This window comes from Colobus angolensis, unplaced genomic scaffold, assembly GCF_000951035.1.
Source record: "Colobus angolensis palliatus isolate OR3802 unplaced genomic scaffold, Cang.pa_1.0 Scaffold48, whole genome shotgun sequence".
In the NCBI taxonomy this organism is placed as follows: domain Eukaryota; kingdom Metazoa; phylum Chordata; class Mammalia; order Primates; family Cercopithecidae; genus Colobus; species Colobus angolensis.
Window position 1 is genome coordinate 14,250,010 of NW_012118265.1, and position 27,894 is coordinate 14,277,903.

The following is a 27,894-nucleotide window of genomic DNA, read 5'->3' on the forward strand; positions in this document are numbered from 1 at the left end:
TCAATTGATATAGAGTAAGTCAATGTTCTTTCTCAGGCACTGACGATCTGTGACCTGTAGCCCTTTTTACTTTGAACAACCTAAATAAGCGTTCATGTAAAGTTTTCATTACATTTTGCCACTCATTCTCACTCGCACCCACTCGCCATCTTGACCTCATTTGGGCATTTTCTGTGATTCCAAATGAAATCTTCACATTTTCTTTCCCGATTTAATGCAGCAGCAGATCCCATGAGCCAAGCTTGATGGATCAAACCTTTTTATATATATGTATATATATATATATATATATATATATATCTCAGTGCTGCATTGTACCTAACTTCCACAACATCTTTCTAAAACTGGAACCCTTCTGTTGGTACATTGGCAGATGAATTGAAACCAAATGTTCCGCCTTGAATTGCCTCCGGAACAAGGCTAGGGTCTTCATCAATCTAGGTGAAAAAAAGGAAAATAATGTGATAATTAGTTTAAAAAATATATAAATAGTATTACAGTACTAATTCCCTTACCCTTAAAAAAAAAATCTGGAGAGATGATGAATGCCAACACTGTCTTACTATCCTTTAGAAAACTGAAACACTTTATAAAAGGTTTTTTTTTTGAAATGGGGTCTTACTCTGTCACCCAGGCTGGAGATCAGTGGCACAAACATGGCTCATTGCAGCCTCAACCTCTTGGGCTCAAGTGATCCTCCCACCTCAGCCTCCTGAGTAGCTGGGACTACAGGTGTGCACCACCATGTCTGGCTAATTTTTGTATTTTTTGTAGAGATGGAGTTTCACCATATTGCCCAGGCTGGTCTCAAACTCCTAAGCTCAAGCAATCTGCCTGCCTTGGCCTCCCAAAGTGTTGAGATTACAGGTGTGAGCCACTGTGCCTACTCAAGGCTTTTTCTCAAGGGATGCCAAAATGAGAAAAAACTTAAAAGAATATGTAAGATGGGCATTTTCCAAAAGAATGAAGGAACAGTAATGATGGCCCTAAGTCTCAAATAGAGGATGCAAAATTTGGTACTCGATTTCCCTTAAACCTGGGCAAGTACGGCTGGGCACGGTGGCTCACGTCTGTAATCCCAGCACTGTGGGAGGCCGAAGTGGGTGGATCACCTGAGGTCAGGAGTTCAAGACCAGCCTGGACAATGTGGCGAAACCCCATCTCTACTAAAAATACAAAAATTAGCTGGGCGTGGCGACGTGCACCTATAATCCCAGCTACTTGGGAGGTTGAGGCAGGAGAATTGCTTGAACCTGGGAGGCAGAAGTTGCAGTGAGCCAAGATTGTGCCACTGTACTCCAGCCTGAGTGACAGAGTAAGACTCCGTTTCAAAAACAAAACAAAACAAAACAAACAAACAAAAAAACCACACAAAACCCTGGGCAAGTACATAAAGACAATGACATTAAAAAAGAAAATTAATGCAACCACTTTTGGAAAGTAAGTGAATCTTTGGTATATCTTTCAATAGCAATTGGAGACAAATGGTATTTGGGCTTAAAATAGTAAAATACAGATTGAGTATCCCTAATCTGAAAGTCCAAAACAAAAAATACTCCAAAATCTGAAACTTTCTGGGCACCAATATGATGTTCAAAGGAAATGCTCATTGGAACATTTTGAATTTCATATGCTCAAGTGGTAGAAATAATTCAAATATTCTAAAATTCAAAAAAACCCAAAATCCAAAACTGTTCTGGTCCCATGCGTTTCAGATAAGGGATACTCAACCTATAATAGTTCTGCTAATAATGGTTATTCTTATTATATACATTATTCTACATGCTTTACACCTAAAAGTTCCTTTTTGAAATTCCACAATATTACAAACCTGCAGTGTACTTCCTATAACTATGTATATCATCTGAATTATTCTTTTCACAATCTAAGACAAGAACGAAAACTACATGTTGAGGTATTAGAAATTATAAGGCTGGCCAGGCACAGTGGCTCAAGCTTGTAATCCCAGCACTTTGGGAGGCTGAGACGGGTGGATCATGAAGTCAGGAGATCGAGACCATCCTGGCTAACACGGTGAAACCCCGTCTCTACTAAAAAATACAAAAAACTAGCTGGGCGAGGTGGCGGGCGCCTGTAGTCCCAGCTACACGGGAGGCTGAGGCAGGAGAATGGCGTAAACCCGGGAGGCGGAGCTTGCAGTGAGCTGAGATATGGCCACTGCACTCCAGCCCGGGCGACAGAGCGAGACTCCGTCTCAAAAAAAAAAAAAAAAAAAAAGAAATTATAAGGCTATTACAATTAGTCACCATATTGCAAATTATGATTTTCAAAAATCCAACTTTAAGACATACGATCAAAGTTACCCTTAAAAGAATATGCCAGGCTGGGCGTGGTGGCTCATGCCTATAATCCCAGCACTTTGGGAGGCCAAGATGGGAGGACTGTTCGACTCCTGGAGTTGAGATCAGCCAGGGCAACACAGACAGATCTTGTCTCTAAAAAAGACTTAAAAAATTATCTGGGCATAGGGGCATGAACTTGTAATCCCAGCTATTTGGGAGGCTGAGGTGGGAGGATCACCTGAGCCAGGGAGGGGGAGGTTGCAGTGGGCTGTGACTGTGCCAATGCACTCCAGCCTGGGCCTCGTCTTAAAACAAAACAAAACAAAACCTTTTCTGAATTTTATTTCTGGTTTAACTGGCCTTATATTCTAAATAGGACTAAGCTTAGACAACTATAAGTAAATAGTCTATAATTTTCTTTTCTAATATTGTCCTTGTCAAGTTAATGTCCAAACCATACATGCTTAACAACATGTTTAATAACATTCTATTCTTTTTGATAATATGGAAAGGCATGCAGTAAAATACTTAATTCTTTGAAAAGTTGAGAAATCATTGAAGAAATCCTCTGGTGGCTGCATTGAACCACTATAAAATTTTCTAAGGAGCAACTGGTTTAATTTTAGATTACTTTTCCAAAGAGGAAATACTAAAAATAAGTTAATACTTTAATTTCCACTACTATTACTAACAATCTGAAGATATTTTTGTATACTATACCTTACATTATACAGTGCCTTACCTTTTTATTTCCATCTTATTTATTTATTTTCATATTTGTTTTTGGTCATGAAATAAAAGTAACAGTGACCATCCATTCAAGTGTGGATTAACTACTGTCATAAAGAACTTATTATAGGATATACTAGTATCACTGTTTTGTTTATAAATATGGTATGCTATTGACAATTTTAAAAAATGAGAACTATAAAGACATCAAGTGAAAATAAAGTCTGACTCATCTAGTTTGGTTAAAAAAGTCCTTATCTTCTTGCCATTAGAGCTAATATGCCCCGAAGGGATCTTAAAATACTGAAATATTTATGTTTTCAAAGCCGGTGACATTACCGTCATACATCTATTTTAATTCCATTCCAAAAAAATACATACATGTACATCCCCCTAGCTTACTACATATATAACTTCATCCAGATCTATGTTTATATACAAAACTAAGAAAACTACAAAATTATTAAATACATCATCTGAAGAGAAGAACTGATCAATGATCTCATAGGCCAATTTGTAGATGTCTTCATTTTCATGATTTTGAAGTTGTTCAATTTTCTCCAGTCCTGCAAGAAATTTTGTAATGTGAAACAACAGTAATATTTAAAGAGCAGTGACAAGTTAGAATAATCTTTGGAACACATAACCCAATTTCTGAATTGCAAATTTTTTGAATTACAATTTTTTGGAATTTAAAGGTGAATCTTAAATATAAAAAATTTTTATGCACAAAGATATAGCATATTTATCTTAAAATGAACAACCTGAGTATCTAACTGCTTGTAAATGTAAATGTGTAAGTAATGAGACATCTGCCTATTCATCAGAATACATAACCAATCTTTATAACCAGTAATAACATGTAAAATTCCATTTGTTTAAGTAAAAAGCAGAATCTTCCTACTTTCCAGCACCTGCCAAGTTTTTCTACTGAGCATGTATGAAAAAAAAAATTAAAAATACTGGTGGTTAATAAATATGATGCTTAAGATACCTGTTAAGTTTACTGGAAAATGATGAAGATCTAACACAGTATTTCAGGGGAAAAGATAATTTTCCCTGCAAACATTAATGAGAATTATAGGCAGAAACACTAAAAAGTACATACTTAACTTGCTGATATGCAAATTGGATCCTGTTTTACTTTAGAGGAAAAATAATTTTAAAGTCTTTGAGAAAAATGAAATTGCCCCTTCATGAGTGTTCTTCCTCTATCCATTTCTTAAATGGAGGAAGTTATCTTAGCCTCATTTCTCACCTACACACTCATTGTGGTGATCTTCCCATTAAAAAATTTGGCTACTACATATAGGCTGAGGACTTGCAAATTTATAGCTTCATTTATTTTCTGAGCTTCACATGCATAAAATTAAAATGCTTGTGTAATTCTACCAGGAAATTTCATAGCTACCTAAAACTCAAACTGTCCAAAACACAATTTGTTATTTGCCTTCCTCATTTAAACGGTTCATCCTACAGTTGTATTCTTACTTGGTGATAATCAACAATAGCTTGAAATCTAAGAGAAAGCCCAAGTTTCCCTTTCCCTCGGTATCCCACAATCAAACCTCAAAGACTTGAAAGTCCATCCACTGGACTTTAAATCTCCTCATCTCCCCTTTGTCTCTATTATTAAGACTGCCTTCATTTATTGTGGCTTGGCCACTATATACTTACCTTTTTTTTTTTTTTTTTTGAGACAGAGTCTCACTCTGTCGCCCAGGCTGGAGTACAGTGGCATGATCTCGGGGCTCACTGCAGCCTCTGCCTCCTGGGTTCAAACGATTCTCGTGCCTCAGCCTCCAGAACAGCTAGGATTACAGGTGTGTGTCACCATGCCCGGCTAATTTTTTATATTTTTAGTAGACACGAGGTTTCATCATGCTGACCAGGCTGTTCTTGAGCTTCTGGCCTCAAGTGATCTGCCTGCCTCGGCCTCCCAAAGTGCTGGGATTACAGGTGTGAGCCACCGCGCCCGGCCATAAATACTTTCTTAACTGGTCTCTTCCTGCCTCCTGTCTTCATTTCATTTCAAGCCGTCATTCCAAAGGCTTCATTTCCCAGCTATCCATGTTCCATCTGAACATACCCATCCCCTAGATCAATCACCAATGGCCTGTCACCTGCTGTGGCACAATCCACTGGGGATTCCTGGGTCTTACCTCCAATGAGGAAGACAATGTCCAAGAACTCATATTTTTATTTGAATGTATAAAGATATTTTAGTAATTAAAATGTTTACAAGTTAAAAAAAATCAAGTAGTAAAAATAATTAAGTATTCCTATTGTTATTTTTTGTTACTTAATTAGTTCTGTAACACTATTCCCCATCTCTTGTTCCTAACTTGATAGTCACAGATTTTTTTATTGTTGTTGTTCTATCAGTCACTTTAGTAACTTTAAGTATATCTTTTCTTATTACATTAATTTTGAAGCCTCTCAACATTCCCACTTAGCTGAAGTTATGGGTTCTCCTACTTTTGCAGTTACCTCTCTTTTCATTAACTTTTCACCTTCTGTCAGAAATACCTTTACTTTTATGCTTATCCAGATAGGTAACATTTACATTGTGTTACACAGCCACATTTGAAACTTTTATGTTCTGTCTGTATATTAACTCTAAGACATGAAAGCTAGTAAGTATTGTTTACATTCCAGGAGGCTCTGGTACATGGCCATGTTTGGAAACTACTGCCCTAAAGAATAAAGCATCTGCTGTGCCATAAAGCTTAAGACTTCACAGGAGGCCGGGCGCAGTGGCTCACGCCTGTAATCTCAGCACTCTGGGAGGCCAAGGCCAGTGGATCACCTGAGGTCAGGAGTTCAAGAGCAGCCTGACCAACATGGTGAAACCCCGTCTCTATCAAAAATGCAAAAAATTGGCCGGGCGCGGTGGCTCAAGCCTGTAATCCCAGCACTTTGGGAGGCCGAGACGGGTGGATCACGAGGTCAGGAGATCGAGCCCATCCTGGCCTACACGGTGAAACCCCGTCTCTACTAAAAAATACAAAAAACTAGCCGGGCGAGGTGGCGGGCGCCTGTAGTCCCAGCTACACGAGAGGCTGAGGTAGGAGAATGGCGTAAACCCGGGAGGCGGAGCTTGCAGTGAGCCGAGATCGCGCCACCACACTCCAGCCTGGGCAACAGAGCAACACTCTGTCTCAAAAAAAAAAAAAAAAAATGCAAAAAATTAGCTGGGCGTGGTGGCAGGCACCTGTAATACCAGCTATTCAGGAGGCTGAGGCAGAATTGTTTGAACTTGGGAGGCAGAGGTTGCAGTGAGCCGAGATCGTGCCACCACACTCCAGCCTGGGCAACAGAGCAACACTCTGTCTCAAAAAAAAAAACACCTTCACAGGATGCTGGTTACTTCTCCAGCTTTGTCTCTTGGTGGTTTCTACCCCATACTGTGTGATTCAGCAACACTGAACTACTTATAATTTGCTGAATGCTATTTCTCACCTCAGACTTTGCTCATGGTGTTATCTCTGCCTGGAACACCTTTCATCCCTTTTTACTTTATTAATCCTTATTCATCTCTCAAAATCCAGCTCAGGTGCACTTCCTGCTTCTTCCAGAATGGATTAGGCATCCCATTTTGTTGTACATTTCTATTAGGGTAATTAGTACATTACATCAGTTCATATTTATCAAGACTAGACTACATGCCTTGAGGTCAAGGACTGTGTCTTGTTTACCACTGCCTTCCCAATAACTTATCACAGTGCCTGTTCAATATATGGCAGCAATTCAGTTACCTAAGCATATGTAAGAGGCTGAGCAGGACTATACATATAAAATGTAATATTGACTTTATTCTGTTACTTGAATATCTAAGAAAAATATAGATGTGCTCTATTAGTCGGCAAATAAAGGTAGTTACAAAGAGAACATTAAGAAGTGGAATAAGAGCTTATAATAAACTTACCTCCACATTCTTCTATAAGATTGCCTATGGTTTCTGCCTCATCTTCAGCCATTTTTAATATATTACTTAGTCCATCGAGTACTACTTGCACAACTTGTGCATCTTTTACAGTCAGCAAGTTGCAAAAAGGTGGGATAACATTTTGCTGGATAAGGTAAGCCACCTGAAGAAAAAAACAACATAAAATAATGCAATATAGGTAAACTTTGTGTGCCATGTTATCTCACTGGAATAATTTTGATTTTGAAATTTTGAGTATAGAAATATGACTTCATCTCTCTCATGTTAAGTGTGTCTACATTATTAATCTAACCTCCTTTTTTAAAAAATTTAGTTTCCTTTTTCCTGAACTTAGAAAAAAACAACATAAAGTTAAAGGAATTACTCAACTTCATATTAAACATTTCTTTGCCATAAGAAATATTTCCCGCAAAGATCTTTTTCCCTTTAAGAGTAAGAAATTATGAAATCAGTTGAGGAGGCTGTTAATGGAGGCTGTATGCTATTTTTATTTAATTAAATCAATTAATTTAATATATAGAGATGGGGTCTCACTATGTTACCCAAGATTTATTTATTTATTTATTTAATATACAGAGATGGGGTCTCACTATGTTGCCCGGGCTGGTCTTAAACTCCGGAACTCAAGAGATCCTCCTGCCTCGGCCTCACAAAATGCTAGGATTACATGCATGAGCCACTGCATCCAGCCTGGATACTAGTTTCAAAAAACTATAACGGTTCAATGTGACAGCATCCAGTGGCTCTCATGTGCCTGGCTACTTCTCAATTCACTATTCTATTGATTTCATAATATTTTCCAATGATTTCAATATTTCATTAGTTATAATTTCCATGCATTATATTAGTATTTCTGTTCTGCTCTGTATTTATGTGAATTCACTGATAACCACCAGTCCACAACTTTTTTGTTACAGTTATCAATTTCCTGCTATTCAGCTCTAAATTTGTTTTTACCTACTCTGTGAAACAGATCTCACCTCTTTAAAACTGCTTTTCCTTTGCCAGTTGGTACAATGTTAAGCTTTGTCACCTGCACGACCTGAGAGTGGGTGCCTCCTTTCCTAGACATCTTATATTCCTCACCCTAGTTCCTAAGTCCTAGCCATCTGGTTGAGTTTTTAATTCCTTGTTTGGTTTGCTGCTGAATTTGTTATTGTTGCTGTCTTTTTACTGTTTGTTGTTGTTGTTCATTTTTTAGGAGAATCTGTGATGCACTTTCTTTCTTCCATATTAACTTAAGAAGTCTGTTCATTTCTAATACTGTTAAAAAAAAAACAAAACAAAAAATTCCTGACTATAGGGGCCTCAATTTTACCACAGATTAAAAAATTCTTGTAGGCCAACAAATTGGGAAAAAGAACACTTCTATGAAGTATGACTAAAGGAAGTCAAGGTGATACTTCTATGTGAAAAAGAAAGTTATATACCTGTTATATAAAAGTTAGTAGCTGTTATCTTGCTATTATTTTGTTTTTTTAATAGAGATGTGGTCTCACTGTGATGCCCAGGCCAGTCACAAACTCCTGGCCTCGGCCTCCCAGAGTGTTGCTATTATTTTAAATTATAACTTACTCAAATCTAAATCAAAATTACCTGTACTTTTATTTTACCAGTTTTGAGAAATACATTTTGAAAAGCTCAACTTACTTGATCTTTCCTTCCACTAATTGTTAAGTTACTTATGGCCCAAGCAGCTTCTTTTTGAGTGCCAAAATCCCCCTGTAAAAAGGCAAAGCAAAAGGCTATAAAAATTGCCACATAGAGTAAACTGGAAAAAATGTTTGCTGTGATGATTTTTCAACTGCTTATTTCCCAAGGTCTCCTTTTAGTCTTTCTGTATACATCATTTTTTCTTAAGACAGGTCTTTGAACTATACCCAATCTACCCTAAATACATGGAGACACTTTTCTGTGAACTCTCCTGGATACAAACTGAGTTGGTATTATTATTTAATAATATCAGATTAAATGAAGTTGGTGATAAAATGAAATAAAAATAGTAAAGAAAAAAATTTAAAAATCTACAATATCACTAGAGTCATGTAAACTAACATATTCTTTTACATACAAAGCTTTTACACACAAAAATGATACCCACCATTAATGAAACTATGATCAAGATGTTATACATTGCCTTTCAAATATGAAATGAAGAAATATTTAAAAGTCATTAAAAAATTCATATATATAAACTTCATAATCTCATTTTTGAGAATTCACCAAGAAAATAATATAAAGCAGAGTAGTATCTTTCTATATATGGTTATCACAGCACCATAAGAGCCAGAAAGTAAAAACAACTAAAATTCTCAATAAGTATAATTGTCTTATTATGGTAAATCTACTGAATAAGCAACTATTAAATATTAAGACAACTGGCAACCTGAAAAAATGCTTATGATGTATTAAAAAACCATATAAGTAAAAGAAATGCAAATTAAAATATCCATATCTCCTTTCATATTTATCAGAATAAGAAAATCTAAATATTTGTGTGTGAGGCTGGTAGGAATATAAAATGGCATAATTCTTATAGAGGGGAATTAGCCCTATAATAGCAAAATTTACATATATGTTTATCTGTAGATCCAGTAATCCCAAATATAACTGGGCAAAAACATTAAAAAAAACTTACAAGCTATTCTTTTTTTTTTTTTTTGAGAGGATCTCGCTGTTGCCTAGGCTGGAATGCAGTGGCACAATCTCAGCTCACTGTAACCTCCACCTCCCGGGTTCAAGTGATTCTCCCACCTCAGTCTGCTGAGTAGCTGGAACTACAGGCATGTACCACCACGCCTGGCTAGTTTTTGTATTTTTTGGTAGAGACGAGATTTCCCCATGTTGGCCAGGCTGGTCTTGAACCCCTGACCTCAACTGATCTGCCCGCCTCAGTCTCCCAAGTGCTGGGATTACAGGTGTGAGCCACTGCACCCAGCCACAAGCTATTCTTTTATTTATTTATTTACTGAGATAGGTCTCGCTCTGACGCCTAGGCTGTAGTGTGCAGTGGCACAATCTTGGCTCACTGCAAGCTCTGCCTCCTGGGTTCATGCCATTCTCCTGCCTCAGCCTCCCGAGTAGCTGGGACTACAGGCACCCACCACCACATCCGGCTAATTTTTGTATTTTTAGTACAGATGGGGTTTCGTCATGTTAGCCAGGATGGTCTCGATCTCCTGACCTCGTGATCTGTCCGCCTCGGCCTCCCAAAGTGTTGGGATTACAGGCATGAGCCACTGCACCTGGCAGCTATTCTTTAAAGTTCTGTTTAACAACAAACACTGGAAACATCTCAAATATCATCAATAATGGATTGACTTAATACATTATAGGGCATCCGTACAATGCAATACTATGTAGCTATGAAAGGGGTAAGAAAAACAAGGAATAAGAAAAAAAACAAACAAACAAGGAATAAAGAAGTCTTCTATATAGTGCTATGGAAGTGACATTGTTTTTAAGTACATTACTGAAGAAATATATTCTAAAGGCAAACAAATGTCAAAGAAATCTTAAAAGTACATTCAGTAGTCATGCTGTCAGGGGCAATATGGCTTTGTTTTTTATTTTTTTAATATATATATCTCAAAATATGTATTTGCATCTCTTTTGTCTCATGCTGAAAATCAGGATTTTTTTTTGGTCTGGGATATATGTCATCAATGATGTACTTAAAAATAATGTATATTGACATATATCCACAGATCTAAACATACCAATATATAAGAAAAATAATTATGTTAATGTTTTTAGGAAGATTTTCAGCATAAAAGAGATGTAAATATAAAATCAGAGGAATAAAAATTAAACACCCTGTTATGTTAAATATCCAATAATATTTAATAGCTTCCTTTCATTCATGATTCATTTTTTATGAACTCTCATGTTCCTGAACTCATCTTTCACTTTCTACAACAATGCCTATCATTTACTTTGTTTACTCAGACCTAGAAAAAATGACAACACTGTAACAATGATCACCTTTATAGCTGAAATATGATCCTTAAACACCATTCTCTATAAAACAAAATCAAGATATCATAGAAAAATAGTTAATTCCAGTTCTAGATCAGAAAACATGTAAGATAGGCTGGGAATCATATCATATCCAAAAGGTGTAGCTCCCAAAAACTAGTGATAACATAAAAGACACAGGTCACCAATTCTAAGAGGTTCCCTGTTGGTCAGGAACAGAGTGTCAAAAAGAGTAACAACTAAAATGGATTAAAACTTGCAAAATATATTTTAAAAACTCGTAATTTCCAAATGACACTAAAAAAAATCTACTCTGGTCTGCTTTCAAGGTTATTAGGAAATGTGTCATTCTAAAAAATGACTGATAAGGACAAAGAATCAAACACTTATCTTGCCTATCCTAAATGAACTATATTTCACAGTATTAATAAACAACAGCTGAGAAAGAAATGCTCTTGGCCGGGTGTGGATGGCTCACACCTGTAATCCCACCACTTTGGAAGGCTGAGGTGGGTGGATCACTTGAGGTCAGGAGTTGGAGACCAGCCTGGCCAACATGGTGAAACCTCATCTCTACTAAAAATACAAAAATTAGCTGGGTGTGGTGGCGTGCGCCTGTAGTCCCAGCTCCTTGGGAGGCTGACACACAAGAATCACCTAAACCCGGGAGGCAGAGATTGCCAGTGAGCCAAGATCGTGTCACTGCACTCCAGCTTGGGTGACAGCGAGACCGTCTAAAAAAAACAAAAACAAAAACAAAAACAAAAAACAAGACAAGTTCTTTACTAAAGAATCATGGCCAATACACAAAAAATGACAGAATTAGAAAGTCACCATTTTGCAACTCCTAGTAAAACAAGGGATCCTAATAATGATCATCAATGCTACCTAAAAACCACAGGTGAAAGATTAATGGATAACTTTATAACCATCAGCTGGAATAGGCTGTAACACCTGAGGTCAGTCGTCAATCTTAATATCACCACATGTAAGACAGATTGTGTCTCCTATGTGAATCATTAGGAAATAAGAGTTATGCATGACATATTCTTGCCTAAAAAACTGAACTCGATTTACAGGAAACACAGAGAAACAGATTTATCTTCTCTTTAATTACAGATCAGTGTTCAGAATCCTCATGCTGTGATTGTTTCTTCTACTTTATGTGTGTGTGTGTGTTTTTTTTTTTTGAGACACGGTCTTGCTCTGTCACTCAGGCTGGAATGCAGTGGCATGACCGTGGCTCACAACAGCCTCAACCTCCCGGATTCAAATGATCCTCCCACCGTAGCCTCCTGAGTAGCTGGAACCACAGGCACATGCTACCATACCTGGCTGATTTCTTTTTTTGAAAAACTTTTTGTAGAGATGGAGTCCCCCTATGTTGCCCAGGTTGGTCTTGAACTCCTGGGCTCAAGTGACCCTCCTGCTTTGGCCTCCCAGACTGCTGGGATTATAGGTGAGAGCCACTGCACCCACCCTCATGCTGTAATTGTGATAAGCTGTTTCTCCCAAATGCTAATATGAGGATGAGAGATGATATGGCATACAATAGCATACTTATTTCCTATCTGATTTTGGACAATTTATTTGTCTATACCAGGGTTTCTTCATCTATCAAGTGGGGATAATCCCTAATCTTATAGGCTTAATCTCATTAAATGAGGTAATGTATGTAAAGTGCTTAGAATACTATGTAAGCATTTATTATCAACAGTAACAATATGAAATTTTAGTATGGCCTAAGATAATGGCAATTTTGGTAAAAGAATGATAGAGAGAAAGGGCTAGGATTTGCCCCCAACCCCCCAAAAAGTTTCTTGTATATAAAAACTGCTAGGTTCAAAAGTTGTAATGTTAATATTACTTTACTGTATTCATGCCACTGTATAGCTTCTAATTAAACAGAAAAGTATAAATTCACATAATGTCTTAGATTTAAATCCCCTTCCCCTTACATGAGATACATGATACATACAACATGATTTTCTTACCTTATCCAAAAGGTGTATTATCATTGGTACAAGATTGGCATCAATTACTGCCTGTACCTGCTGCTGATTTCCTGCAGTGATGTTGGAGAGGAACCACACTGCTTCCTGCAGAACAAGAGCATTTGAACATTTCTCATTAAAAAATAAAATGTGCATATGAACTAAGAAAAAAAAGCATTCACTACACTGTCCCAATGATTTTATTATGAAATGAGCTCCATAATAAAAATATCAGGAATCTCAATTCCTTTACACCCCTTTCCATATTTTCTTTGGACAAATAGCTAATGGACCTAATTCAAATCACAATAAACTAATTTCAAGAATTCTGAAGAATTCTTGAAAACAATGCTCCCAAATAGTGTGACTCAAGCCTGGCTGAAGAAATTTGAATGAGCAAATATGAAATAATGAATGAGCAAATATGAATGAGTATAATACAAATCCTAAAGCAGCCGTAAATAAGATTCAGTGCCCTTCCCTCACATAATGTGCTTTATTCTCCACTCTCTTCTGATGAAGAATGTTAGCTGAAGTAGATAAATATCAATTATCCACAATAATGGAGACATAAAAAACAAAATAGTACATTGTTTTAGTATACTTATTTGTAATAGTCATTCACTGCATCATTTCTCTCAAGGAAAAGTGGAACTAGATGTTTGATTGCTTTATTGGTCTATCTTAATAATCTTTTTGTTACTCTTTACATCACAGTTGGTGCTACTTCTGACAAGATAATGGTGGCCTTAAGCATTATAATCATAGATAACTAATAAGTTTTACTCTAAAAAAAATTAGTTATTAGCTAATGTATACTAGGCTCTTTTGGATCAGATCACAGGACCATTTTAATGAACCTGTTAGAGATTTTAGGGTGCCAGGCTAGTTAGGTGAGCTGTTCTTGGGTTATAATCATTGGCAACATTGTAATCAACAACCCATGTTATTTCTACAACAGCCTCAGATGCACTCCAATATCAGCATCACCAGTCAGTGCCCCCTTTCCATAGCCACCACAAGCACACATGCATGCATACACACTATTCTCTATTAAGTACCTATAAAACACTAAACTTCTAAGAATTATGTAACATACATATTAAAAATTTCCAGTCATACAACATTCAACACCCAATTATCTCTATTTCATCATTTCCGAGAGAGCCAAAATACCACTTTTCATAACTGGTCTTATATATCAAAAAATAATTTATTAATGCTTGTTATAGAATAAAATTTTTATTTTCTCTTGATGTCTAAATGACAGCTTGTATTAAGAATCAATATTACAGACATTTCTAAGACTCTAATTTTACAAATAAAAACTGCTGACATTTTAAGTGCAATTTATTTAGTAGTATTTAATAGTACTTACTTTATTAATTTTCTCTTTGGGATGTGTCAGGAGTGCTGGGAAGTGTGAAAGAGCATCACAGTTCAAAACTACTTGTATTTGCTCATCAGTTCCAGTAACAATGTTGCCCACAGCTCTAAGTGCAGCAGTCTGAAATGCACAATGAGATGATGTTCTATGTGAAATACTTTTTTTTTTTTTTTTTTTGAGACAAGGTCTTGCTCTGTCCCCAGGGTGGAGTGCAGTGGTGCAATCTCAGCTCACTGCAACCTCTGCCTCTCAGGCTCAAGCGATCCTCCCACCCCAGCCTCCAGAGTAGCTGGGATTACAGCAGTGCACGACCCTGCCTGGCTAATTTTTGTATTTTTTGTAGACACAGAGTTTCACCATGTTGCCCAGGCTGGTCTCGAATTCCTAGGCTCAAGGGATCTGCCTGCCTCAGCCTCCGAAAGTGCTGGGATTATAGGCATGGGCCATTGTGCCCAGCCGAAACACTCCTTATTAAAAGGCTTGTTAGGCACCTTATAAAAGATAAATGCATTCATTCACTCATTATTTCTTCCAACAAACCTGTTTTTTTTTGAGACAGAGTCTCACTCTGTCGCCCAGGCTGGAGTGCAGTGGCTTGATCTCGGCTCACTGCAACCTCTACCTCCCAGGTTCAAGCGATTCTCCTGACTCAGCCTGCCAAGCAGCTGGGATTATAGGCACACGCCACCACGCCTGGCTAATTTTGTAATTAATTTTTAGGAGAGATGGGGGTTTGCCACGTTGGCCAGGCTGGTCTCGAACTCCAGACTTTGGGTGATCCGCCTGCCTTGGCCTCCCAAAGTACCGGGATTACAGGCCTGAGCCACTGCACCCTGCTCCAACAAACCTATTGTTTTTGAGCACTTAGTGTCAGGCATTGACGTAGCAACAGAGACGTGAAGATAGATATATGTTCCAGCTCTTACAGAGCTTATATTATCGTAAGAGAGGAGTCAATAAACAAGTAAGAAGGATAATTTTAGACAGTGCCATAAAAAAAGAAGACAGAAATTTAGATTTAGTGTTGAAAAAATAAAAACAGCTAGGTGTAGTGGCTCACACCTGTAATTACAGCACTTTGGAAGGCTGAGGTGGGTGGAACACTTAATTAAGCCTAGGTGTTTGACACCAGGCTAAGCAACATGACAAAACCCTGTCTCTACAAAAAATTAGCTGGGTGTGGTGGCACGAGACTGTAGTCCCAGCTACTCGGGAGACTGAGGTGGGAGGATTGCTTGAGCCTGGGAGGTCCAGGCTGAAGTGAGCTGTGATCACACCACTGTACTCCAGCCTGGAGAACAGAATAAGACCCTGTCAAAAACAAAAAGACAAAAAACAAACATAGTGCTTTTCTGAAGGAAAGCAGACACCTGCTTAACATGAGATTTCACCATGGTATGAATTTGAATTATCGATTATTTTTCTGTGGTTGCATGAGGTCATTTCCCGTTAAGTAAAGCTTTTTACTCTAATTTTCCTTTCTATATGACAAATGATCCAAGTTTTTGAAAAAATTGTGATATAATTCATGTAACATAAAATTTACCCTTTCAAAGTGTACAATTCAGTAGTTAATATATTCAGAGTTGTGTAACTATTACAAGTATCTAATTCCGGAACACTTTTTGATCACCCCCCAAAAGAACACCTGTATCCATTAGTAGTCACTCCCACACTGCCTTCATCCCTATGTCTCTGGAAGACACTATGCCTGTCTCTAAGATTTTGGCTATCTTGGGCACTTCATATTAACAAAATCAAAACATATTTGGCCTTTTGTGTCTAGCTTCTCTCATTTCACATAATGTTGTAAAAGGTCATGTTACAGCATGCATCAGTACTTCGTTCCTTTTTAAGACCAAATAATATTTCACTTTGTGAATGTATCATATTTTATTTAACCATTCATTGGCTGACGTTCGAATTTTTTTCATTTTTTGGCTATTATAAATAACGCTGCTGTGAATGCTTGTGTACAAATTTTTGTGTGGATATGCATTTTCATTTCTCTTGGGTATCTACCTAAGAGTAATTAATAGTTCATATTGCAACCTTATGTTTAACTTTTTCAGGCACTGCCAAAACTATATTCCAAAGCAGCTGTACCATTTTATATTCTTAACAGCAGTATATACCAATTCTAGTTTCTTACACCCTCACCAAAAGTTTGTTATTGTCTTCCTAACTATAGCTTACATCCTGGTAGGTGTGAAGTAGTATCTCACTGTGGCTTTAATTTGCATTTCCTTAATGACTAATGATGTTGAGCTTCTTTTCATGTGCTTACTGACCATTTGTTTTATCTTCTTTAGAAGCCTGTTTACTCAAATATTTTGCCCAGTTAAAAACTGAGTTGTCTATTTTTGAGTAGTAACAGTTCTTAATATATTAAATATTTTAGATGTAAATCCCTTTGGCAATACATAATTTTCTAATACCTATTCTCTTCTATTCTACGTGTTGTCTTCTCACTTTCTTGATGGTGTTCTTTGAAGCACACACACGTTTTTAAGTTTTGTGAAGCCTGACTTATCAATTCTTTTTCTTTGGTGGCTTGTGGTGTCGTATCTTAGAAACCACTGTCTAATCTAGGGTCATAAAAATTTATGCCGGTATTTTTCTTCTAAGAGGTTTACATTTTTAGATTTTATGTTCAGGTGTTTGATCTATTCTGAGTTTTTGCATATAGTATGAAGTAGGGGTCCAACTTCATTATTTTACTTGTCGATATCCAGTCGTTCTTGCCCATTTGTTGAAAAGGTTATTCTTTCCCCAATGAATTGGCTTGGTATCCTTACTGAAAATCAACCGGCCGGGCGAGGTGGCTCATGCTTGTACTCCCAGCACTTTGGGAGGCCGAGGTGGGCAGATCACCTGAGTCAGGAGTTCGAGACCAGCCTGGCCAACACGATGAAACCCCATCTCTACTAAAAATACAAAAAATCAGCCGGGCGTGGTGGCAGGCACCTGTAATCCCAGTTACTTGGGAGGCTGAGGCAGGAGAATTGCTTGAACCTGGGAGGCGGAGGCTGTAATGAGCCAAGATTGTGCCATTGCACTCCAGCCTGGGCAACAGAGCAAGACTCTGTCTCACAAAAAAAAAAAAAAGTAAATCAACTAATCATAAAATGTATAGGTTTATTTCTGAACTCTTGATTCTATCTCATTGATCTGCATATCTATATTTATGCCAATATCACAAAATTTTATTTACTGTAGCTTTGTAGTGTTTTGAAAATGAGAAGTCCTCAAACTTTGTTCTTCTTCAAGATCATTTGGCTATTTCTAGGACCCTTATATTTCCATATGGATTTTAAGATCCCCCTTAGTAAAATTCTGTCAAAAACCAAAAGCACATGGGATTTTAAGAGGGATTGCGTTTAATCTGTAGACAAACTTGGGAAGCATGGGCATCCTAATAATATCAGACAATCCATGAACATGAATGTCTTTCCATTTATTTAGGTCTTCTTTAATGTCTTCCAAAAATGTTTTGTAGTAATCCAGCTTCTTTAACAAATAAATTGAAAAGAGGAAAGATAAAAGAAAGGAAAAGAAAGTTGCACAGTAAAAGAGGCTTAAAATATACAGCCAGTAGATGCAATGTGTGATCTTTATCTGGATACTGATTTAGTAAAATTGTGAAAAAAATAATGAAGCAGTAAATAAAATCCAGATACTGACTGAATATTTAACATTAAGGTTTTAAAAAGTCTACAGGTGGTATTGTGGTTATGTTAAAAAATAGGCTTAAATTTTAGAGCTGCAAGCTGCGTAAAATGATATCTGGAATTTGTATCAAAATAAATTTGGAGGAGTAGAGATACAGAGAAAAAAGCTACATGGGGTTCCATTACACTATTTTATTTTATGATATTATGGCATGAAAGTTAAAAAGTATAAGAAAATCTCTCTAAGGTGTCAGGTAGAGTAGAGAATTTCAACTTTCCTTGAGCACTGGCTAAAGGTAAATTCCAAGCCCTATAGATTCTTAATGAAGTCCATTATGAAAACTGAAGATACATTCTGGAAAAACAAAAAACAAAATACAAACCAAAATTCTGTACCAAGACGTAAGTACCACACAAAATAAATACAAACTTAAGAATAAACATTATGGCCAGAATATTTAAGATAAGTCATAAATACCCTTAAATGACAAATTATTTTCTTTTTTTTTTTTGAGATGGAGTTTTGCTCGGTTGCCAGACAGGAGTGTAGTGATGTGATCTCAGCTCACTACAACCTCTGCCTCCTGGTTTCAAGCGATTCCCCTGCCTCAGCCCCGCGAGCAGATAGGTCTACACTCGCATGCCACCATGTTGGCTAATTTTGTTGTTGTTGTTGTTGTTGTATTTTAGTAGAGACAGGGTTTCACCATGTTGGCCAGGATGGTCTCAATCTCCTGACCTTGTAATCTGCCCACCTCAGCCTCCCAAAGTGCTGGGATTTCAGGCAAGAGCCACCATGTCGGGCCAAATTATTGTATTAATTCTTTCTGTATTTAGCTAAGTGTTCTTTCTTTAAAGTGATTTAATTTTAAGGTATTGGGTCTCTAATCTATGTATCAGTATCACCTGAAGAGCATTTTAAAATTCAAGTTTCTACGAAATATTTTCTGAAACAGAATCTCCAGGGGTTGAGCAAGAGAAATGAAAAACATATTCTTTAAGCTCCACACATTTGCCTTTGATGTTCAGGCATAATGACTTAGGCTACAAACTAACAGTTTTTCTTATGCGATTATTGTACTTTACCGATTCTAAGCCATTAGCAGATTAAAATATACTATTTACTTCAGAAAGGTAGGGGGAGCTTGCTGCGTCTCCCCCATTACAACTGTAGCTTGACAGCTACTGCTTATATCTCTGAGAACTTCTCATACTGTTTTTGGCTCTTTCTAGATGCAAGTTTTTTGGGATAAATATTATGTGAAAGAATTTAAACCATAAAAAATAAATTTAAATAAGTGAAAAGGAACAATTTAGAAAGCCCCTAAACAGCACATTTCAGTACAGTGCCCTTATTTCAGCATCAATGAAGTTAAGAGTTAACTAAACTTGCCAGGTGAGTAAAAAAGGATGGTTGGCAAGGAGGAAAAGGTAAAAGTAGGGAAGTGACGGAAGAACAAAAAAAGAGTAGGCAAAATTAAGTGTCTGTCAATACTTGTTTCAGATGCCATGCATGTTGCTATAATGAACTTCCCTGGTCTACATTAAAAATAAGTAATCCGGCCAGGCACAGTGGTTCACAACTGTAATCTCAGCACTTTGGGAGGCTGGGGTCGGAGGATCATTTGAGGCCAGGAGTTCAAGAACAGCCTGGCCAACATGGCAAAACCCTGACTCTATCAAAAATAGAAAAAAATTAGCTAGGCATGATGGTGTGTGTGCCTGTGATCCCAACCACTCAAGAGGCTGAGGTGGGAGAATGGCTTGAACCCGCGAAGTGGAGGTTGTAGTGAGCTGAGATCACACCACCTCACTCCAGCCTGGGTGACAGTGAGACCCCATCTTAAAGAAAGAAATTAGTAATCTACAATGGACTCTTCTTGCTTATTATTTATTTTCCTCTTTCCATCACAGATTTGTTGTTATGCTAAGGATATACTTTAAACTACTGAAACTGTCCATCTTTGAATGCCATGCTTAAAGCAATTAGTGGTAAGAAATACTTATAATTTTACTAAGAACAAACTTACCTGAACTTTAACTTCCTGGTGGCTGAGCAGAGGAACCAAATGAGGAACTATTCCAGAGTCTATTACCATCTGTATTTGTTCATTGCCAGCATCAGTAAGGTAAGAGAGGGCCCAGACTGTATCTACCAATATCTAGTGAATAAAATAAAAATTCAATGAACTTTTAAATATTTTCTCATTTTAGTAATTCTTGACCAAACGATGATTCTAAGATTGCTCAGCTACCTTCTTCCTTTCTTTCTTCTCCCAGTTCAATTCATTTGAATCTGATCGCTATTGTATTAAACGTCATCATCTATAAATATCTGTACTAAGATGTACATCTTTTAGCCATATTCAGGATTCCGATCCCAGATTAGTATCCAATCTTAGTTCACTAAGATACACATGCACACTACACAGCTCATAAAACAGAAGAAAAAGACATTCTCTTTCCCAAAGGCTGAGGGATAGTAGGTCCAAAAACATTTTGGCTCACGTATAAAGCTGGAAAGACTACATGTATCCAATATGCACAGTTGCTCAAAACATCTGGGCTAGATGAATATATTCAAGGAGTTCTCTAGTATCATAAGTACCATGTAGATGTGCCTAAAGCCAATAACCCAACTATTCGTATTACAGTATTATAATAGTTAAATCTTTTCGAACTAGTTTGTTTCGCCTTATAGAACTGGAGGTAACTTTTTTTTTTTTTTGAGATGGAGTCTTGCTCTGTCGCCCAGGCTGGAGTGCAGTGGTGCGATCTCGGCTCACTGCAAGCTCTGCCTCCTGGGTTCATGCCATTCTCCTGCCTCAGCCTCCTGAGTAGCTGGGATTACAGGCACACGCCGCCACGCCCAGCTAAGTTTTGGCATTTTTTAGTAGAGACGGGGTTTCACCGTGTTAGCCAGGATGGTCTCCTGACCTTGTGATCCGCCCGCCTCGGCCTCCCAAAGTGCTGGGATTACAGGCGTAAGCCACCGCGCCCGGCCAGCAACTTCTTAAATAGTGGAAGTCCCCTACAGCTGCAGATCAAGACATTAATCATAGGTCAATCTGTGAGATGAGATCTGTAATTAAAACAAAAAATACATACTTCACTACAGCTGCTACTTATGGAAAAATAAAAATTAAAAAAAGCCTGTGTAATCAACTACTACTAAGTAGCCTACTATTTTTTTAATGATTATATCTTTAAGTACAATGGGCCTTGTGTTTGATCTTTCCTAGTACATTAAGTCCTAATTAGAAGTTATGGCCAAAGGGCAGTATGACAAACAACTGTAACTGCTGCAAATAAATACACAAGTTATTGACAAAGACACGGGAATAATAATTGTGCCTAAAACTACTTTCAAAGCTTTTCTAGATTATGAATTCTGTGTCAAGACAAGCTGGAGAAGTATACAATCTTTAAAACTATAAACCAGGCAGGGATTGGTGGCTCACGCCTGTAATCCCAGCACTTTGGGAGACCAAGGCGGTGGACTGCTTGAGCCCAGGAGTTAGAGACCAGCCTGGGCAACACGGTGAAACCCCGTCTCTATGAAAAACACAAACAATTCGGCATTTTTTTTTTCCTTGTATTTTAAGACCCTGACTTTAAAAAAATAGTAAAACTGTAAACTAATGTTATGTTTAAGGCACCCAAGAGAAAATAAAAAAATAAAAAAACATAAAAAAAAAAAAGACACCCAAAAACTCCTAAAAGGAGAAAATAGCGCTTTGCCATTGTTTCTTAGGAAATTCAAGAAAGCTCCAAAGATATTTCTAATGTAAAAAGAAGATATTAAACGAAAGAGTTTGCACAGGCTGGGCGTGGTGGCTCACGCCTGTAATACTTTGCGGGGCCGAGGTGGGTGGATCACGATGTCAGGAGTTCAAGACCAGCCTGGCCAACATACTGAAACCCTGACTCTACTAAAAAATACAAAAAAATTAGCCAGGCGTGGTGGTGGGCATCTGTAATCCCAGCTACTCTGCAGGCTGAGGCAAGAGAATCGCTGGAACTCAGGAGGTGGAGGTTGCAGGTTGCAGTGAGTGGAGATCATGCCACTGTACTCCAGCCTGGATGACAGTGCGAGACTTCATCTCAAAAAAAAAAAAAAAAAAAAGAAAGAAAGAGTGGTATCAACGTATGTGAAAAAACCTAAATTTCAATTTGCAAATGTAACTGAGTTTCTTTCCTGGAATATCAACATATGCTAAAATTTGTTGACACAGGCCAAAAATTTCAAGTTACTTGCTCATAACTGTATATAAAAGCTAGATACATGTTTTTAAAGGACATGTCACTAATATCCTCAGATCAAAATCATAATTCAAATCAAACTTCTAAAATATTATTTAGTAAGCAATATTATTTGTTAATCATGTTACTAAAAAGAACAATGCAAACAGACTTGAGAAATTCTTTAAGAAACATCAAAGGCAAGAAAATGGAGTCACAATCTCATCTAGATTGGAGGAAATAGGTGGAAAGAACATAATACATCTCTAAATAAAGTCAACCAAGATGTCCTGTTTTCCAGTAGAGGTATAAACTTTGAAGTTAATCTTTCTTGCCAATCTTTATTGATTGATTGATTGATTGAGACAGGGTCTTGCTCTGTCACCCAGGCTGCAGTGCAGTGACATGATCACAGCTCACTGCAGCCTTGACTTCCCAAGCTCAGGAGATCCTCCGGCTTCAGCCACCGAGTACCTGAGACTACAGGTGCACACCACTATGCCTGGCTAATTTTTTTGTATTTTTTATAGAGACAGGGTTTCATCATGTGGCGCAGTCTGGTCTCGAACTTCTGCACTCAAGGGATCCTCCTGCCTCAGCCTCCTAAAGTGCTGGGACTATAGGCATAAGCCACCACACCTGGCCTCTTGTAAATCTTTCAAAGCAAAATATTATGTAACTGTTTGATACAGTAAAATTCTAATTTTAATTTGTTCCAGACAAATTAAATTCTGGTTAAAAGGTACAGGCCTTTAAATTGTAAAGAAATGAAGCAGCTTGTCCAACACTGGTCACCGTGCCAAACTGTTTTTAAAGAACCACATGAGTTCCTGATTGTTGCTAAACATTTCATTCATGTGTTTTCCCTTACCCATTATATTCCTGGTTTCTCTAACACATCAAAGGCTGGTCTGGCTTTTACAAGCACTCAGGGCAGTTTTCCACCTCATTCATACTCCCTGAGTTGCTTTTTCCACTGCCATCTGTGTTAGTAAAAATAAGCAAAATATATTTGCTATGTTTAAAATCTTGCCTGCACTGATTTTTTTTTTCCCTTGTTGTTTGAATAATCAAGAGTTATCTTGATAAATGAAGCGACTGCCAGTCACTGTAACTGAGAAATAGAATAAAAAATGGAATTAAAGGGCAATTGATGTCCATGGTTTGGTATGTGTACATGAATACAAATCCATGCACAAACATTTTCCTTTTTCATCTTTCAAAAAACAAAAATAGCACTATCTGTGTGTGCTTTCATTGGCCAAACTGTCAAAATGAGCTTCCATAAAAAGCACATGAACAATCAAAGACATGATCTTAGTAAGAGAAATCACTACTAACTGGCAAATTTAAAAACTTTTAATGTCAGTTTTTACAACACTAATATATATATATACACATACATTATTGCCCACACCAAAATAACAGTTATGCTTGATTTCTTAACTGGTATTATGTTTCGTGATATGGGAAAATCTGATAGTATGCTGACACAATGTGTTAGTATAGTATTTCTCCCCTATGTCACAGGGGAAGCCCTAGAAATACATACATACATAAATATATAATGGGACATATTTACTCACATTTACGTCTGTGTGATGAATTAAAACACAAAGGGCTGGAAGAATCTGAGGAGAGAAATATGTAGATTTAAAAACATACACAGATAAAAAAACATATATATAATGGTATCTCTTTTAATTTTTTTTTTTTAAGTGTTTACCTCCTGAATGGTTTCCATTGGTGGTGGTGGGTCTTTGTGGCGACATAAGTTGACCATAACCCAAGTAACATTTCTTAAGAATGTTATAGGAATAGATGGACTTATGAAGGAAAGTAAAGGTTTCACAACTCCAAGACTTATGACATAATCTCTACACTGGGGCCCATCACCTGTAGAAAAAAAGGATTAACTCAATAGAACATTGACAGTAAGCATTTTCAGAAAACACAAAGCACTGGGAATATGCTGCTTCATGTATTTTAACCAGATACACTGTTCAGTTTTAGACAATAAGCAGGCTCACATTCAAGATTTCTCAGCCAAGAGAGGCAACATAAGGTGATAAGGTAATCTTTTGCACATTATTCCCATCTTCAGCATTTTGCTGTTCACTTAATTAAACTGCTGCTTTTAACTTCTCTCTCAATATTACTCTTGGTTTAACAAACTTTCATGTGATAAAAAAGAGGTATCAAGAAAATATCTGTTGAATTTGTACTTACGATCCAGTATCAGAGCATCAAGGTTATGAACTATAAATTACTCTATACACTTAGAAAACTATGTCAGAAAAAAAGGGTGAACCAGTGCTAGAACAGTGGTTCTCAATGTGATTACTGGGCTCTAGCTCAGGCCTCCTGAAGCAGAAACTCTATGAGTCTGGAATTCTGTGTTTTAACAAGCACCCTACGTAGTTCTGATTGCATGCTAAGGTTTGAGAACAACTGCTGCAGAGAACTGACAAGTTTAACTTCTGTATCTAAAGCATCACTGCAGTTTCTAATATATGAAGCCATGTTAAAAGGTTACCATAAGTGAAAACACCTTCCCTTGCACTATAATATTTGGAAATAAATACTGCATCCATATATTCGTGTTAATTACAGAATGTGACTGGAATAAAAAATGAAAGATCAAGATGCTGTATAATAGCTCTAAGTCTAACATTTGGTATAAAAGCAAGAGTGAGGGACTCTGGATATAGAAACAATAGCATTCCTAATAGTATAAACCCAATGTCGAGAATGGTTTACAGAGAAATTCTCCTTTAAAAACTCATAGCCACTCCTTACTTCCATGTTAGTCCTGTATAAGGGCAATAAAGAGGTGGCATATCAAAGTAACAATGATTATTTCCATGCAAGAATAAAGAATTTGGCAAAAATAATCTTTAGAATCATTCTCCTTCACTAGATTAGCAAGACCCCTACAAACAGTACCTCAACCCTCACTCATAATAGTTAGGTCTCTGAGCTATACTGGGGCACAATACGATTCAGATTTTTTATATCCTTTACTGGAGAATAGTTCTTTGAATTTTTGAGTTTAGGCTCTAGTTAAAAAAAAAATCCTTGAAATATCAGAATTGTCTTTATTTTCCTTACAATTATTTATTAGACAGAACCTGAAAGTTATGCTAATCATGGTGTTAAATAGTTAACTAGACTGTCAAAAGGCCATGGTTATCTCATGTTGATTCATGGTGACAGGAAATAATATTGTTATATTTTATACTTTACTAAATTCTAATATACTAAAGTCTGCAAGAGAGAAAAATTTCATTTTAGACTCTTCTCAGAACTGTCATTATGAGAAAAATTATTGGTTTAAGTTTTGCCTCCTTTTTTCTTGTTACTTTCTTTGACGGAGAAAGCTGAGAAATAAAAATGGACCCCACTGATCAACGTGGGCATTAGGGGAAGAAAAAATGGATCCTAGCATGAGACAGGAGGTCTAAATTGTATACATCTTGCATAATTATTCAAAAAATTAAGAGCTCACTATATACCAAAAATAATGGTATCTTAAGCAACAAAAATTCTATTTACTATGAGTTTATGCTTTTACAGTAATACAGTTCAAATTTCTGTAAGCTATTTCACAAAAACTAGTACTGAAGGCAAACTGTTTTCCCTTTTGGATTATTAGTAGCTATTTTTATTACTTAGTATATGAGAACAATTTTTGGACTAGTATTACAAGTTTTATACACACCTATGATGTTTCCCAACGCCCACACTGCTTGCTCACAGACATTCTGATGGGGTGAATGGAGAAGCCTCAGGAAAAGTGGCACAGCATCTGATGCAAGAAAAAATAACAATACTTAAGAGGTTGAAGATACCTTAAACCAAAAATCAGTATTTTTTTGCTGGCACCTCAAAAAAAAGGGGGAATCTATAAAACTATATTTAAAATATAACCTCATTAAACAAATTTTATTGGAATAGCATTATTGGAAGAATTTTGACCAGCAACTATTTACTCGGTATCAAAATGAGTTATACAGACAAATGTTAATTAGGCTTGTGAAATTTCATTGACAATTAAACCTGGAATTAATTTCAAAATTAATTCCTTACAGATTAAGTATTATCTCTAATTTGAAAAAAAAAAAAAGTATATTATTGAAGTAACTTTTTTTTTTTTTTTTTAGATGGAGTCTCGCTCTGTCATCCAGACTGGAAGGCAGAGGTGGAATCTTGGCTCACTGCAATCTCTGCCTCCCAGGCTTCAGTGATTCTACTGCCTCACTCTCCCAAGTAGCTAGGACTGTAGGTGTGAGCCACCACGCCTGGCTAATTTTTGTATTTTTAGTAGAGACAGGGTTTCACCATATTGGCCAGGCTGGTCTCAAACTCATGACACTTCAAGTGATGTGCCTGCCTTGGCCTCCCAAAGTGCTGGGATTACAGACATGAGCCATTGCACCCAGCCTGAAGTAACTTTTGAACACAAATTTATGTTAACACATGTGGGTCTTTAAGATAGGCTAGTGATTCTTGGGCCATGTGAGATCTTCTGAATCAGAAAGTGATACTGTTACTCAACTGGATGGGAAACAGAGATAGGTCTGTATCCGAACAAAATACTGCACTGAACAAACGGTTCTTCTTTCCTTCTGATATTACTTTAAAAAGCACTATTTAAGTATATGTAGCTCAATCATGCTTGTAATAAAAAGTAATTCACTTATGGGTTTGTTTTTGAAGCAGTGCCTCACTCTGTTGCCCAGACTGGAGTTCAGTGGTGCCATCACAGGTCACTGCAGCCTTGACCTCCCCTGGCTTAACTGATCCTCCTACCTCAGCCTCCTGGGTTGTTGGGACTATAGGTGCTAGGTGCATGCCACTAAGCCTGGCTAATTTTTTTTTCCTGCATTTTGTAGAGATGGGGTTTTACCATGTTGCCCAGGCTGGTCTCTAGCTCCTAGGCTCCAGTGATCTGCCTGCTTCAGCCTCCCTAAGTGCTGGAATTACTGGCATGAGCCACCACGCCCAACTTCACTTATTTATTATTTTTGGTATATTAAAGCAGACTGGCAAGGTAAAAAAAAATTCTAAGTCTTTTTCTAATCTTTAGAAAACATACATAACGGAATGGAAAAAGTGTGAGAGGGAATAAAACATTGTTATGAAATCATAGAATTTACCTAATAGCTATACAAAACCAAAAAACCACAATAAAAACCACCTGAACCCAAAACTAAACCAGTTTTAATAGGATGTGAGGTAATTATCTTCTCTAAGTAATATTACAAGTGTCTACAATAAAATGATTATTTAGATAACATCTTTGCTCCCCTTCAAAATGTACAAATTAGTGCTTACATTTTTAATAAGCTCAGAGAAGTATGCTGCTTACACATTTAAAGAGCATTTTAAAAGTATCTTCTTCAAAATTATTAGTTTTTTTTGTTTGGTAGAAGAATCAAATAGTATTAATGAAGACAATACACTCGGGGTTTTACTTCCAATAGTAATTTTCCACTTACATCTCTTGAAACAAAAAAAAACAACCCTATTATAATAACAATGAAAAAAATATTCAAGCCATTCTTTCAACTAGGACTACTTTATAGAAGATTACTTTAAAATATATGATATGGCCAGGCGTGGTGGCTCACACCTGTAA

The 27,894-nt window shown here is 37.0% G+C and overlaps 1 protein-coding gene across 1 annotated transcript in view; it reads right to left on the bottom strand.

Annotated features, from left to right (window-relative positions):
• Positions 1-242: 242 nt before the first annotated feature.
• Positions 243-27,894, bottom strand: part of KPNA4 (karyopherin alpha 4 (importin alpha 3)) — a 59,949-nt gene continuing 32,297 nt past the window's right edge. Inside the window, exons 8-17 of the mRNA XM_011959073.1 lie at positions 25,975-26,061; positions 23,980-24,149; positions 23,840-23,884; positions 20,042-20,173; positions 14,332-14,460; positions 12,954-13,058; positions 8,632-8,703; positions 6,961-7,123; positions 3,504-3,598; positions 243-437 (exon numbers count right to left, since the gene is read on the bottom strand). Of these exons, the coding sequence (XP_011814463.1) occupies positions 339-437; positions 3,504-3,598; positions 6,961-7,123; positions 8,632-8,703; positions 12,954-13,058; positions 14,332-14,460; positions 20,042-20,173; positions 23,840-23,884; positions 23,980-24,149; positions 25,975-26,061 (1,097 nt within the window). The 3' untranslated portion in view covers positions 243-338. The remainder of the gene's footprint in view (positions 438-3,503; positions 3,599-6,960; positions 7,124-8,631; positions 8,704-12,953; positions 13,059-14,331; positions 14,461-20,041; positions 20,174-23,839; positions 23,885-23,979; positions 24,150-25,974; positions 26,062-27,894) is intronic.